We start from the raw sequence: 14,031 nt of genomic DNA, 5'->3' as shown, positions 1-14,031 counted from the left end.
CTCGCGTATGGGGTAGCCGGGTCCCGGCCCAAGCGGAGGGCGTCGTGAGGTGGCCTTTTCGCCTGGCTCCCCAGTGGGACGCTCCGCGGAGGCGGTCGAGTAGGGGAGTGTCGAGCTCCCTCACACTCTGGACCTTACCGTCTGGCGTCTTCGCCCGGGAGGCTGCAGCGGGAGGCGGACCCAGCCGGCCGCAGGGGCAGGTCCACGGCGCTGTGAGGCGGGGCTGGGCGTCCGGCGCAGCCGCCAGATTCGTCTGCTCCGTGAGTCGGGAAGAGAGAAAGCCCCGCCCCCGGCGCCCGCTCCTACTCCTGATTGGCCGGACCAGCCCGGGGCGGCCCGGCGGGACCCCGGCCCGCGTCTCAGCTATAAAGAGAGCCCCGGCATGACAGCCGCGGCGAAGCTCTTCTAGTTCATCTGCTGTCCGGCTCTCAGTCCCCGTGGCGCCCCCTTTCCTCTTGTCCCCGAGCGCTCTCGACTCCACCATGCCAAGGGGCTTCCTGGTGAAGCGAACTAAACGGACAGGCTGCTCGTACCGAGTTCGCCTTGCGGAGCATGTCTTCCCTCTGCTGGGGCCCCAGGGGGCGCCGCCCTTCTTGGAGGAGGCTCCCAGGGCCTCCTTGCCCGGTACGGAGCGGGCGGCCCCCCCCACCCGGGAGGAACCCGGAAAGGGGCTGACGGAGGAGGCGGCCCGGGAACTGTCGGGGTCGCCATGTCGGGCGGCTGGGGTGAGCCCGGGGGCGGGCGGGCGGGAAGGCGCGGAGTGGCGGGCGGGTGGCAGGGAAGGTCCCGGGCCCAGCCGCAGCCCCGGCCCCAGCCCCAGTCCAGCGAAGCCGGCCGGCGCAGAGCTGCGTCGGGCGTTCCTGGAGCGCTGCCTCAGCTCGCCCGTCTCCGCCGAGTCCTTTCCCGGGGGCGCCGCCGCCGTGGCCGCTTTCTCCTGCTCCGTGGCGCCAGCAGCCGCACCGACCTCGGGGGAGCAGTTCCTGCTGCCGCTCCGGGCGCCGTTCCCAGAGCCCGCGCTTCAGCCGGACCCTGTGCCCCTCTCGACCGCCCTGCAGAGTCTGAAACGGGCGGCCGGCGGCGAGCGCCGTGGCAAGGCACCCACGGGCTGCGCGTCTGGACCCGCAGCCACGGGAATCAAGAAGCCAAAGGCCATGAGGAAGTTGAGCTTTGCCGATGAGGTGACCACATCCCCTGTCCTGGGCCTGAAGATCAAGGAGGAGGAGCCCGGAGCGCCGTCTCGGGGCTTGGGGGGCAGCCGCACGCCGCTGGGCGAGTTCATCTGCCAGCTGTGCAAGGAGCAGTACGCAGATCCCTTCGCGCTGGCCCAGCACCGCTGCTCCCGCATCGTGCGCGTAGAGTACCGTTGCCCTGAGTGCGACAAGGTGTTCAGCTGTCCTGCGAACCTGGCCTCCCATCGCCGCTGGCATAAGCCGCGTCCCGCGGCTGCAAACGCCGCCACAGTCTCCTCCGCCGACGGGAAGCCGCCTTCTTCGTCGTCTTCGGCCTCCCGGGACTCCGGGGCCATTGCATCTTTTCTGGAGGAGGGAAAGGAGAACAGCCGGATAGAGCGGACTGCGGATCAGCACCCGCAGGCCAGGGACAGCTCCGGGACGGATCAGCACCCGGACAGCGCCCCGAGGCAGGGCCTCCAGGTGCTGACGCATCCAGAGCCACCGCTGCCACAGGGCCCCTACACGGAGGGGGTGTTCGGGCGCCGGGTGCCTGTGCCGGGCAGTACCAGTGGTGGCGGGGGATCCGAAATTTTCGTGTGCCCATATTGCCACAAAAAGTTTCGTCGCCAAGCCTATCTGCGCAAGCACCTGAGCACTCACGAGGCGGGCTCGGTCCGTGCGCTAGCGCCGGGCTTTGGCTCCGAACGCGGTGCCCCACTTGCCTTCGCTTGCCCGTTGTGCGGAGCGCACTTCCCTACCGCAGATATCAGGGAGAAGCACCGGCTGTGGCATGCTGTCCGCGAGGAGCTGCTCCTGCCCGCTCTGGCGGGGGCTCCTTCCGAAACGCCGGGCCCTAGCGGGCCATCTGACGGGAGTGCCCAACAAATTTTCTCGTGCAAGCACTGCCCGTCCACTTTTTTTAGTTCTCCGGGGCTGACCCGGCACATCAATAAGTGCCACCCCTCAGAAAGCCGGCAAGTGCTGCTGCTGCAGATGCCACTGCGGCCTGGCTGCTGAGGGACGAAAGAAAGGATGATTTCGAGGTTGGCCTTAGAGGAAACAGATCATGGGAATTTCTGTGGGGCTTTCTTCAACTTGCAAGTTTACTTTCATTCCTTCCTATGTTTCTCCCTCCTAAAATTCTCCCTGTAGTCAATGTTCTACCAGAGGAGCAGACAGTGAAATGTAATATCCCTTTCTAGAGCAGGTATGTATATGGTACAAACCTTGAGATCAAAGCCTGTCAGCTTTAAATCCTTCTCACTTTCCCCACTAAAATAGGATTTTTCCCCCTTAAAACTCTGGAGACCCTAACGAATCCTATATGATTTGTAATTCCTATGGAAAGTCGCGGTGAATGCGTGCATGTCTCAGTGTCCACAAAGGGTTCTGGCTACCCTTTGGGAGTCACCAATGTTTTTTTCCTCTTGTCATCACAGGCGCCTATGCAGCTTCTGTCTCAATAGGATCAGATATTTTGCACTGTATCTGTGAATTAAAAGTTATGTGACTGGTGCCAAACTTAAGGAGATTCAAGACCTGGCAGAAAATGTAAGAGGATGTTTGCTGCTTTTGGGGTGCGTGGGGATCTCCCCCGTAAACTTTCCTTTGCCCAATTATATGTACATGTCCATTCTTAAGTTGGTGTTTGGAGGTGGGGAGGATGCTATTTTACTGGAGTTGAGACACCCCCTAAAATTCTCAGCTATTTTGTGTGCAGTATTCAGGAAGAGCTACTTCAAACCTTTCTTTAAATGGCTTTTTGGAAATACAGAAGTCGTTTCCTCAAGTTTGACTGTTTTAATGGGGTTTCACCCAAACTGTTTAATGCTTCTGCTGTAAATCTCATACTGTGTATTCATTATGAAAATATGTACAGCTTAAGGAAGATGTTAACACCTATAATCCACTAGGGAACTGAATGGCAATTTGCTCAATATTCAGTATTTTCTTTTCAGCAACTTTTGATTTTTTTAAAAAAACCACTTCAGTGTATATTCTGTACTAATTCCTTAATAGCCAGAGTTGGGACACTGGCTAAGCACTGCTTGACAGAAAGCCCATATTTGTAAGACGCTTACCACCAAATAAATGTACATAGTCTGTGCTTTTGTTGTGTTGTGTTTGTCTTAAGAATCCTGTTGAACACAGCCTATTTTCAAAGTCACATTTCTTATCTACCCAATGTCGCTATCTTGTTTTAGAATGTTAGTGACCCATTTGGACAGAATACAAAGACGGAAATATTTTGCAAATGAATGTAATGGTGCAGGAATGCAATGAAAAATCTTCCTTTGAAGTATGGCTGCAAAGACTGAGCTCCAAAAGGCAAGGAATATGCACTAGTCTTTAAATCTAAAAAAGACATCCCCCCAAGAAATGTCGACAGAAAATATATTTTAAGTATGTATATATATTTCAAACTAGTGAACAGTGTTACCTGAAGATGAAAAAAAGTATTTTAATGGTGTTAATTAATTTCACTATTTCAGGTTTGTATTTTTACTCCATATTGTTATGTATCATCAATCCATTAATTTTTTTATAGCACTTTAGAAACATGTATGCAGTTACTCTGATTTTCCTTTTTGTAATTCTTCACCTTGGCTGCAGGAAATTGTTTATATTGTTCAATCTTCTTCCCAAGGACTCTATCCATTTGTTTATCTTCTACATCAGCTTACATAGGACTTTTAGTTTTCATTTGTAAGAAAACAAAAAATTGAGTGCACAGAAGTTCTGAAAGGTTGTCTTAGAAAACTTGTCAGTACAAACTTTTATTGCTGAAAGTATATTATAAAACAAAGTAAAATTTAAGAATCAAAAAAACATGAAGCTGTAATCCCAGCACTTTGGGAGGCCGAGGCGGTCGGATCATGAGGTCAGGAGATCGAGACCGTCCTGGCTAACACAGTGAAACCCCATTTCTACTAAAAAAAACAAAAAACAAAAAACAAAAAATTAGCTAGGCATTGTGGCACACGCCTATAGCTCCAGCTATTCAGGAGGCTGAGGCAGAAGAACTGCTTGAACTTGGGAGGTGGAGGTTGCAGTGAACCGAGATCACTCCACTGCACTCCAGCCTGGGTGACAGAGCACGACTCCGTCTCAAAAAACAAAAACATGAAGCTGAGATAAACTAACAATCTAACCAACCGCATTGGGTGAAGTTTCTGGCCAGCCTTTATGAAGATGTAAAATTTCCTGTGTTTTTAATGACTGTGGTAGGATCACTGAGAAATAAGTTGGAATGTATCTTGAAAAGGGAATTCAAGTTCATTTTTCATGATTAGCTAAGATAATCTAGGTTCATGCTTTAAATCTCCTCACTTCATATAGCCCTACTTATTGAAAATATATGAAACATAGAAGACACATCAATACTCATGGATAGGAAGTGATAAGAATATTTTTATTGTATTATTAAATACCATGTCACCTTTTCCCCCCACTGTTACAAATTATAGATACTACATGAATGATGATACATAATTTATATTTTATGGTTTGCCAGTATGATGTATTTACACATGCAGTTAGTACCAATGTCATGCTACATTTCCTCAGGAGATGCCCATTCAAAATAAAATGTGAGCAGCTTATCTACTGTAAGAAAATACTTCTAGAGGGTGGAATGTATACCAACCTGCACCTGCAAGTTCAGTATTAACAATATTAGATTTAACTTAGACTCCTGGGTCACGTTCCTTTTCCTTTTTTAAAAATAATACTCATAATTTGAACAACATACTTACATCAGAAAATTTTCCTTCTTTTCTTCCCTATCTTCTTTTTGGTGCTTAAAAAAGAACATAGATACACCAGGATCTAGCAGCCAATAATAAAAGGCCACAATCTGAAAACAAATGGCATTTAACAGTGATACCACTTGAAATGCAAAACATTAGAAAAATACTTGGAAGTTAAACATAAATCAAAGTTCAGCACAGTGATTTTTCTAGTTATTGGATATAACATGGCATCACCTGCACAGCCAAGAAATGAGACATTGCTTTGGGAAGAAAAGTTAACACTAAAATGATTTCAGTTGGAATTTGAGATGCTAAAGACCATTTATTTTGAGTGTTTTATTGTCATAACATAAATAATCTGTACACATTCTGTGTATTAACAGGTACATCTTTTGCTGTAACTTTACAAATGCTTAAATTTAAAATTTTACATTTGTAAAAAATTATATATTTATTGAACCATAAAGTTGCAATGGGGCACAATAAATAATGAGACTAGTTGTCCAATTGTATTTTGGCTCAAAGTTAACCATGAAATTAAAGATAAAACTACTTAGACATAATTATCTAGGAAGGTAAAGGGTGTAGAATAAAACTCCCCCCTGCCCTCAAAATATGGCAGCTTGGACTGTGGGAAAAAAATGAAACAATAAATAACCCAAATCTTTAATATTAAGCTACAAATTATTTAAAATTATTTAAATCCAGTGTTTTCTCAAATAAATGTACAGGAAGAAACATGCATGTTATGGCAGACACAAAGGACTGAAAGGGTTAACCCTATGTTCGTGCTAAGGTGGCTACTGCTGATCACTGTTGGGCTGTCTCCTTAGGATTTATTGGCTGAGCCAGAGGAACGACGCAACTTCATGGACATGCGGCTTTTGCTAGTTCGAGGAGACATTGGAGAGGCCAGGTCAGCCCCATCTACCTGCGTTGCTGTGGGAGTTTCACTGGGTAGAATCTCTGGGTAGGAGCCTGTAGGAAACAGCAAGAGCATTACTACAGTTATCCAGCCTCTCATCCCCTGAGAAGTAATCTTTCTGCTACTAATCTGCAGCAAGGATCCCATCCCTTAATAAGGTCTTTTGAGGGAAAAAGCAAGCCCCAAACTTGCTTGTTACAATAGTCTACTAATGTATTTAAAACCCAGCAATCTGCTGGCTCATGTCATTATATTAGCAAGAAAGCGCCAATCATCATTCCCAGGGCTAGAACCCTGGAAAAAGCAGTGGGGAGCAAAATCTTTGAGCCAGAAAGAACAAGGATCCAAAGCACCATTAGCATGCAGGGAAGGGGTCAAGAAGCAGGTGAGAAGGACCAATTCCTATCTCTAGGATTCAGGGTACAACCAAGAAAAGGGCCTTCACTACTCAAACTTGAAAAACAGCACCAAACAGTTCCAAACACTTTTGGAACCACGGGTTTCAAAACGGATGTCAGTTTCACTAGATGCCCTTATAAACAAAACAAAACAAAAAAAGGAACTCAGCAATATAAGATCATATACATGCTAGGTATTTAAATACGGCTTTAAGAAGGAGCAAGATAAATTTGTGTATGAGGGGACAAGAATTCTCATCTGAATGTCAGTTAAAAAAAGGCAAACTGACTCCCCCAAGATGTCTTAATGTAAAAGAGATAAACAATGCTTTTGTTTTCATTAACTTAAAAACTTTTGCAGGTATCTTATTCAATCATAAGCAAGCAGGTAACCAGTAGAATTAGTAGATACACAATTTTAGAAGTAAAACAAAATCAAATAGGAAAGTTCTTTGTGTCATTTATAAAGTAGTTTTTCATCTCTGTACTTTATTTCTATAAATTATTATTCTCTAATATGCAGCAATACTACAGAACCTTGCACATTGTAGGCTCTCAAATATTTCCTAAACAAAATAAGTAATTGATTAAAATCACATTAAAAATAAAAGTCCTTCAGAAAAAAAAAATCTGAAAACAGAGTAAGAACAAGAAATTCTGGATATTTTAAGGCATTTTAATCCAGATTTTATGGGTCTTAAGTACATGAAAATTTTCTTTATGTGTTTTACAAACAAAAACACCACACAGGTTGCAAGTTTAACTGTATACATACATGTCCTTACTTTACAGGGAGACTTTCGGCATATTTGTTAGCAAATGTAGCACCTCATTGATACTTCAAACTAGGAAATAGGCTAGCACTTTCATATATATGAAATGTTTGTGCTTAAACTGAAGTTACTGATGTTTATAAAGAAAAACAAAAAGTTCAATAAGGGGTGAAGATCCTATTGAGATGTCTTAAGCAATTGAGAATATGTCTTTGTAGAATACTTCAATTTTTTTTTTTTTTTTGTTAAGATGGGAGTCTCACTCTGTTGCCACACTGCAGTGCAGTGGTGCAATCTAAGGGCTCACTGCAATCTCCGCCTCCCAGGGTCAAGTGATTCCCCTGCCTCAGCCTCCTGAGTAGCTGGGACTATAGGTGTGGACCACCACGCCCGGCTAATTTTTTTGTATTTTAGTAGAGATGGGGTTTCACCATGTTGGCCAGGATGGTCTCAATCTCCTGACCTCATGATCTGCCTGCCTGGGCCTCCCAAAGTGCTGGGATTACAAGCATGAGCCACCACACCCGGCCTTCAAAATGTTCTTAAGACCAAATGTTAGAGTTATACTTAAGAAAAAATATGTTTCCAAGGAAAAATATTCTGTCACTCATAATCTAGGTCAATTGCCCTTCTTCTCAAAGTAACTTTTCCAGCATTATTTTCTAATTGAAATAAGACTGGCCTTCAAAATACAAGGAGAAGGAAACATATTTCTGTTCACCTTTACTCTTCCTGAAGATCTGAATTGGTTCATAGCAGACCCATACTGGAAAATTTATGGGAGAATATGAATCCATGGCCCCCTTTAGGGAAGCACGGCAGATGGATGGCAGAAGGAAAGTGAAGAGCAGTAGTAGCTCATGCTTTTCTGGTAATGCATATCATTCCCGGCCATCATGAGAGGCCCTCCCACTGCTGTTTACCTTGAGATGGCCAATGTTTTCTAGCGGAGGTTTTGGGAGGAAGAGAACTATCACTGCATTTCTTTCTTTGTTGTGAATGAAGAAATGGAGTAGCAAGCAGAAGTGAGAGAGCAAAAGAGAAGATAGATAACAGATATGAGAGACACAAGTGCAGAATTTTATAGGTGTTAACCGAGGAGCAGAGAGAGAGGAATAAAGGCGTTTATTATGAAATATAATTGGGCATGCAATGAGTTAGGATGATGGTTCACAATGACAATGCTTTGTAAATTCAAATGTTATACTTACCAACTAACAAAACAAGTTCAAATAGGAAAAAAGAAAAGAAGAAAAAAGGTCTATGAGAGATTCTGTAAATATCTACCTCTTAAAAGTGTTCACTGTACTGGTGGCATGTTATCCTAATCACTCAGACATAAAATCTCTAGAGCTGCATTGTCCAATATGGTAGCCACAGCCACATTAAGTTTAAATTTATTGAATTAAAATGAATTAAATAAAAATTCAGTTCCTCAGTACACTAGCCACATTTCAAGTGTTCAACAGCCACATGTAGTTGGCAGCTTCCACATTAGACAGTGCAGATATAGAACATTTCCATCACCATAGAAAGTTTTATCAGAGAGAGCACTGCTCTACATTATGACAAACTCAAAGAATGTTTTCCTCAAAAACAATTCTTCCATGTCTTCCTCACTGCCTTCAAAGTGAAATCTTCCTTCACTCAATTGAATCAAATTAGGATTTTTAGTGTGTGTGGTGTATAGTTATCAGTACTTCCTAACAATTTAGCAAATTATATTTGTGGTATATATTCAACATTCCCAAACTCCATAAATAATTTACGATGGAAAGACTTCAATTTTAGATGTAAAAAATGTAGTAACAACCTACATTTCATTTCACATCATAGTCTACCTGTTGATTTATACTACCTGAGTCATAAAGAATTCTGACTTATTTCTATTATTAATATATCCTCAAGGATAAGGTTTTAAGAGTACACATGAGCTCCTATGTTTGTGCATACTGTATCTGTTACTAACATTCTTACAGTGCTCACACAGACTGTGTAATCTGATGAGATAAATTGATTAATATATTGCACATTGATTACAATAAACTATTATTACAATTAACATAATAAATATGACTTTTGGGATCTATAGGGATTATAAGAGGGAGCTTGAAAGATCGTTTTTAATTGTGGTTTCGTTTGTACTGTTTGATGACAGGTATGACTGCTTTAAAGCTGCTAATTATTGGGCAAATATAGCCCTATAAAATATTGTATCTTTAAAAGCAATTTCAGTTAATACTGAACTCCAGCGACAATGTGATGTATTAGAAAGAACATGGGCATAGGTTAGACAGTCCTAGATTAAATGCTGACTCTGTCACTTTACCATCTGTTTGATCTTGGGCAAACTGACTTGAGACATTTTTGTATTCGTAAAATGGAGATAATACTTGCTATTTTGTCAAGTCGTCACAGGGATTAAGATTACATATGCAAAGATACTGGCACATAGTAGGTGCACAGTAAGTATAGCTACATAATAAGGCTATTAAACAGAAAAATAAAAGCTGATACATTTTGAATCAGAACAGATGAGGATTAGAAAGAAAGGGATAGAAATGAGGAATATTTTTGAAGAAAATGACCACCTATACAAAATATTATTGTTCAAATGTGAAAAGCACAACACACCATTAAATTTAGTTTGAGGGAAATTTATTCTCTCTTATGTTGATAGTTCTATAAAATACAACCTTATAGTAAAGGTTAAAGGCTACCCAAATAACCTTGCTTTTAATATTTTTAAAGGAGTTGATAAGTTATTAAGACTCGCATGGATGGCACTGAATATCGTAAAGGAAATAACACAATTTCTTTTTTATTTTTATTTATTTTGAGAGGGAGTTTCACTCTGTTACCCGGGCTGGAGTGCAGTGGCATGATTTCAGCTCACTGTAGTCTCTGCCTCCTGGGTTCAAGTGATTCTCCTGCCTTAGCCTCCTGAGTAGCTGGGATTACAGGCGTGTGCCACCATGCCCAGTTAATTTTTATGTTTTTAGTAGAGAAGGGTTTTGCCATGTTGGCCAGGCTGGTCTTGAACCCTTGGCCTCAAGTGATCTGCCTGCCTCAGCCTCCCAAAATGTTGGGATTACAAGCGTGAGCCACCATGCCTGGCTGGGAAATAACAATTTAAAATAGTAGAGAAATAAAGGGAAACATGTGGTTCCATTTTAAGATAACATTCAAGAACTACTAGTATTTTAGATTTAGAATAAATCACGTCAAGCTTGTCATATTTTACAAATGACAAAATTTGTAAATGAAAATTTTGGAAATGAAAAAATTGGAAGAGTTGATTAATTTGCATTTATATGGATAACAACTGGCAGAACTAGGAATTAAATCCAGATTAGTTTGATTCCAAAGCTCATACTTCCCCCCTGGCAACCTTGAAGATACATGGAAAAAAAAAAAGATTTTTCAATGGGTGGGAAAATAAAACCCTTAAAATAAAAATCTTTAACAATTTATAATTTGTAAATACGACAGGTTATTGGGCAATATCTCTCTTTCTCTCAATCAACAGCAGGAAGGGGATGAAAATATTTAGACTAACTGGGTAACTGTAATAGTTGAGATCATGCCCTCTGAAGTCACATCAGTCTAAGTTGAAATACTAGCTTGACAAAGTACCAGGTGACTCTGGGTAAGCATTTTTTTCTTTTAAATTTCATAGAACTGCAACGAAGATTAAATGAGAGAATGTATGTACAGTACCGAGCACAGTGTCTGGCACTCAGTAATAGCACAATTATTATTTTATTATTTTCATTACAAAAATTTCACATCTGAATGAATGTTCTATGTGGAAACTGAACCAGCAGTCATCACAAAAGGTTAGTGGGTCCTATTTAAGATTATTACTTGCCTCTTGGTCAACAACATATAAGCCAAATTTCCAAGTTCAAAGTATCAAACAGAACATATATGGCTGCCTATAATTTCAGGCTAATCTAATGATAAATTAATATGAGTAGGAATCTGTTTTTAAAAACATTAACTAGCCAGGCATGGTGGCTCACACCTGTAATCCCAGCAATTTGGGAGGCTGAGGTGGGTGGATCACCTGAGGTCAGGAGTTTGAGACCAGCCTGGCCAACATGGTGAAATCTCGTCTTTACCAAAAATAAAAAAATCAGCCAGGAGTGGTGGCGTGTGCCTGTAATCCCAGCTACTTGGGAGGCTGAGGCAGGAGAATTGCTTGAACCCGGGAAGCGGAGGTTGCAGTGAGCCAAGACTGTGCCACTGCACTCCAGCCTCTGTCTCAAAAAAACAAAAATGAAAAAAAAACCAAATTATTAAATAAACAAATTTATAGCTTATGTTATATATTGCAGGAAACTAATTCTTCTGTTGGCACTTACTAATATTTAAGATACTTATAAAATAACTATCTTCTAAGGAGCTAAAATATTTTATTTCAGAACATTTCAAAGCCTGAGTAGTTTAAATAACTTTTACAGAAGGACATTGAGCTAAAAGAGGTTATCTAAAGCAATGGCTAAATTTTGATGATCCATCCCACTCAAAGATTCAAAGAAATAGATCTGACCATCATAAATCCCATCCTATCTACATATGGGAAGATAGATTTTGCAAATTAACAGCACAACTGAGGTTAGAAGGCAGACTACATACTACTCTAGGTTTTCATAGTCGCTGTGGATTATCTCTGAATTTGGTGTCATAAAAATTATATTTGAATTTTATTAATTTTATAATATTCCTTTAAATAGGAACGCCTATATTCTCCAAAAGTAATTATAAAAAGTGTTATGTATGTATAGATATATGTTTGTGAATGTATATCTATGTATATATGAAGACAGAGAGAAACACCTATCAACCCTTTTTAGTTGTTAAACAGCTAAAATCTGTAACGTAAAGACATAATACTCCAAAAAATTATGAGTATATTTTTAATGTTGAAATTGAGAAAGTTAAACCAATTAATATTTACTATACACTTTCAGCAAAACAGGATCCTGTTTCTTGTTGACATTCTAGAATTTCTCTTATTACAAAATAAAAAAAGATGACGTTGAAAAGACAATGTAACATTGGGAGACACAAGTACATATTGAACAAACAGTGTAATCTGGCCAAGTAGAGCAGTAATTTCATTCTAAAGTTTGTAATTAAAGGAGAGGTGTTTGTAAATATGAAAAAACTTTAAGAAGTCACTAAAAACTTTTGATATTTTCCACACACACGCCTGACAAAGATAAAGGGATTTTTTCCTGTAATTTTTTAAAAATAAAAGACAAGAAAAATCTAATAATATTTTAACGTAGTTATGAAAGATCAACAAAGTGTGACATCACGATATTTCCCTCAATGACCTTAGGGATAAAAATAATTTCCCTTAAGTATCAGTCTACTGCCACAGACAGTACATTTTGAGAAAATACAGTTATGAAATTTATGGATCAACTATGATGCACCAAAATCTTTCATATCTATTTTAATAATACTGAAAGTAACACGGAAAAATGTTTTCTCGGATTTAAATGTCACCACAGTTGATATGCACGTTACCGCTAACCAGAAAGTGGGTTTTAGATAATCTTGAACCAAATTAAGAAATCTTAGAAAAATATTATTTTTCTATACTATTCCACTGAATATAATTATGTTACAGGGTTGGTTAGACAGAATATAATCACCATTCTGGCATTTCTTTAAAACTTAATTTCAAATGACTACATTAGTATTGATTACTACTATTTTATATACACAGGGTGTGCACAGGATATCTAAAGTTGATTTTCAATTGCAATTATGAATCCATTTCCTCAATGTGGTGAACACATTTTATACTTATGCTAGAAAAAAGATTAAAAACTTTACACTATTATGTCATTTTTGCAAACCAGCAGTCAGGTCCAAACTGCTATTATGCAGCTCATTTTATGTCTTCTCTGTTCACTCTGACATATAACTTTAAAGGGAGCTCTCTATGTATGGGATTTATGACAGAAAAATTTAGATTTGAGATAACTGGAAAAAAATTATTTTTCAGATTTTATGTTTTTGCTACTGTAAGAATAAATATTTCATTTTTATTTTGTGTTGAACTGAGAACCACTCTGATAAAAATTTCTGTCATAACTATTAAAGTCTGCAAAAACTTATATAGAAATGTATTCAGTAATACTGGCACAAGTTATTTACAAGCAAAAACACCCTTTTGAAAATTAGAGTGCATATTAAAATTAGAGAATGGTTCTTAAATGCAGTGACAACTCTTAAAAGTTGACTGAAAAAAATTTGTACCATAATATTAGGTTCATGTTCAAATTCACATTTTTACTACTATTTAGACGATCATAAGTGTTATTTTAAACAACTTACACAATAATTTTGTAAGACACATTAAAAATGAAGCCAACAGAACCTTGACTTGGCTGCTGTAGCATCCTTTAATGTCTTAGAAGTGAGAACACTACTCACTTCCATAATACCTGGCCAAATGTGCAGGATAACATGCAAAATATGGGGAGAACATTAAGATGACAAATACGAAAGAGTACAGCTGGTAAACGACGACAAATGAGAACTGAACAGTCTTTATCAATTTAAGGGGGAAAGTTAGCCCAAGTGTGGTTCTATTATCAATATTTTTCACTTGTGAAATTTATAGCTTGACTATATGATACACAAGTGTTATTTATATCTCTTTTAATATAGTCTGACATTTTATCAGACATTCTCCATTATTAAACAATAAAACTGCCAGATACACTTAGTTATTTTGCTGTTCATTAATTTTTAATATTTCTCTTTTACCATCTTTTTTAATGCCAAACTGAGTAATTTTGAATAGTGTCAATCCATTAAAGTGAATCTTAGACTTTTTATCTCTTTCAAAGGATTCAACCTGGTCTAATATGATTTTCTCTTTGCTATAGGTCTTTTATACTACCTGAAAGGGATCTAAATTTTTTTGTAAAATTATTTTTCTAATGGCAATTTAATGATGACAGGAATGGAAGCTTTAATTTCACT

The 14,031-nt window shown here is 40.1% G+C and overlaps 2 protein-coding genes across 16 annotated transcripts in view; one reads left to right on the top strand and one right to left on the bottom strand.

The window, feature by feature from the left end:
• Positions 1 to 280: 280 nt before the first annotated feature.
• INSM2 (INSM transcriptional repressor 2) lies at positions 281 to 3,279 on the top strand. Its single transcript, XM_003901708.5, has one exon. The coding sequence runs from the start codon at positions 483 to 485 to the stop codon at positions 2,187 to 2,189; it is 1,707 nt and encodes a 568-aa protein (XP_003901757.2). The 5' UTR covers positions 281 to 482; the 3' UTR covers positions 2,190 to 3,279.
• Positions 3,280 to 4,563: 1,284 nt separating this feature from the next.
• The window catches only part of RALGAPA1 (Ral GTPase activating protein catalytic alpha subunit 1), a 276,848-nt gene continuing 267,380 nt past the window's right edge, over positions 4,564 to 14,031 (bottom strand). For 5 of the 15 annotated variants that reach the window (XM_021941138.2, XM_017961122.3, XM_021941135.2 and 2 more), the window contains 2 exons: positions 8,232 to 8,234; positions 4,571 to 5,902 (listed from right to left, as the gene is read on the bottom strand). Coding sequence is in view for 7 of the 15 variants with exons in the window: in XM_017961122.3 (XP_017816611.2) it covers positions 5,754 to 5,902; positions 8,232 to 8,234 (152 nt within the window). In the remaining 8 variants the exon portion in view is untranslated. Of the gene's footprint in view, positions 5,903 to 8,231; positions 8,235 to 14,031 lie in introns of all 15 variants that reach the window. The other 10 variants (XM_021941131.2, XM_031668178.1, XM_021941134.2 and 7 more) reach the window with 4 other exon arrangements.

This window comes from Papio anubis, chromosome 7, assembly GCF_008728515.1.
Source record: "Papio anubis isolate 15944 chromosome 7, Panubis1.0, whole genome shotgun sequence".
Classification (NCBI taxonomy): Eukaryota; Metazoa; Chordata; class Mammalia; order Primates; family Cercopithecidae; genus Papio; species Papio anubis.
Note: the sequence above shows the minus strand (reverse complement) of the source record. Positions and strands in the feature narration are given on the sequence as shown.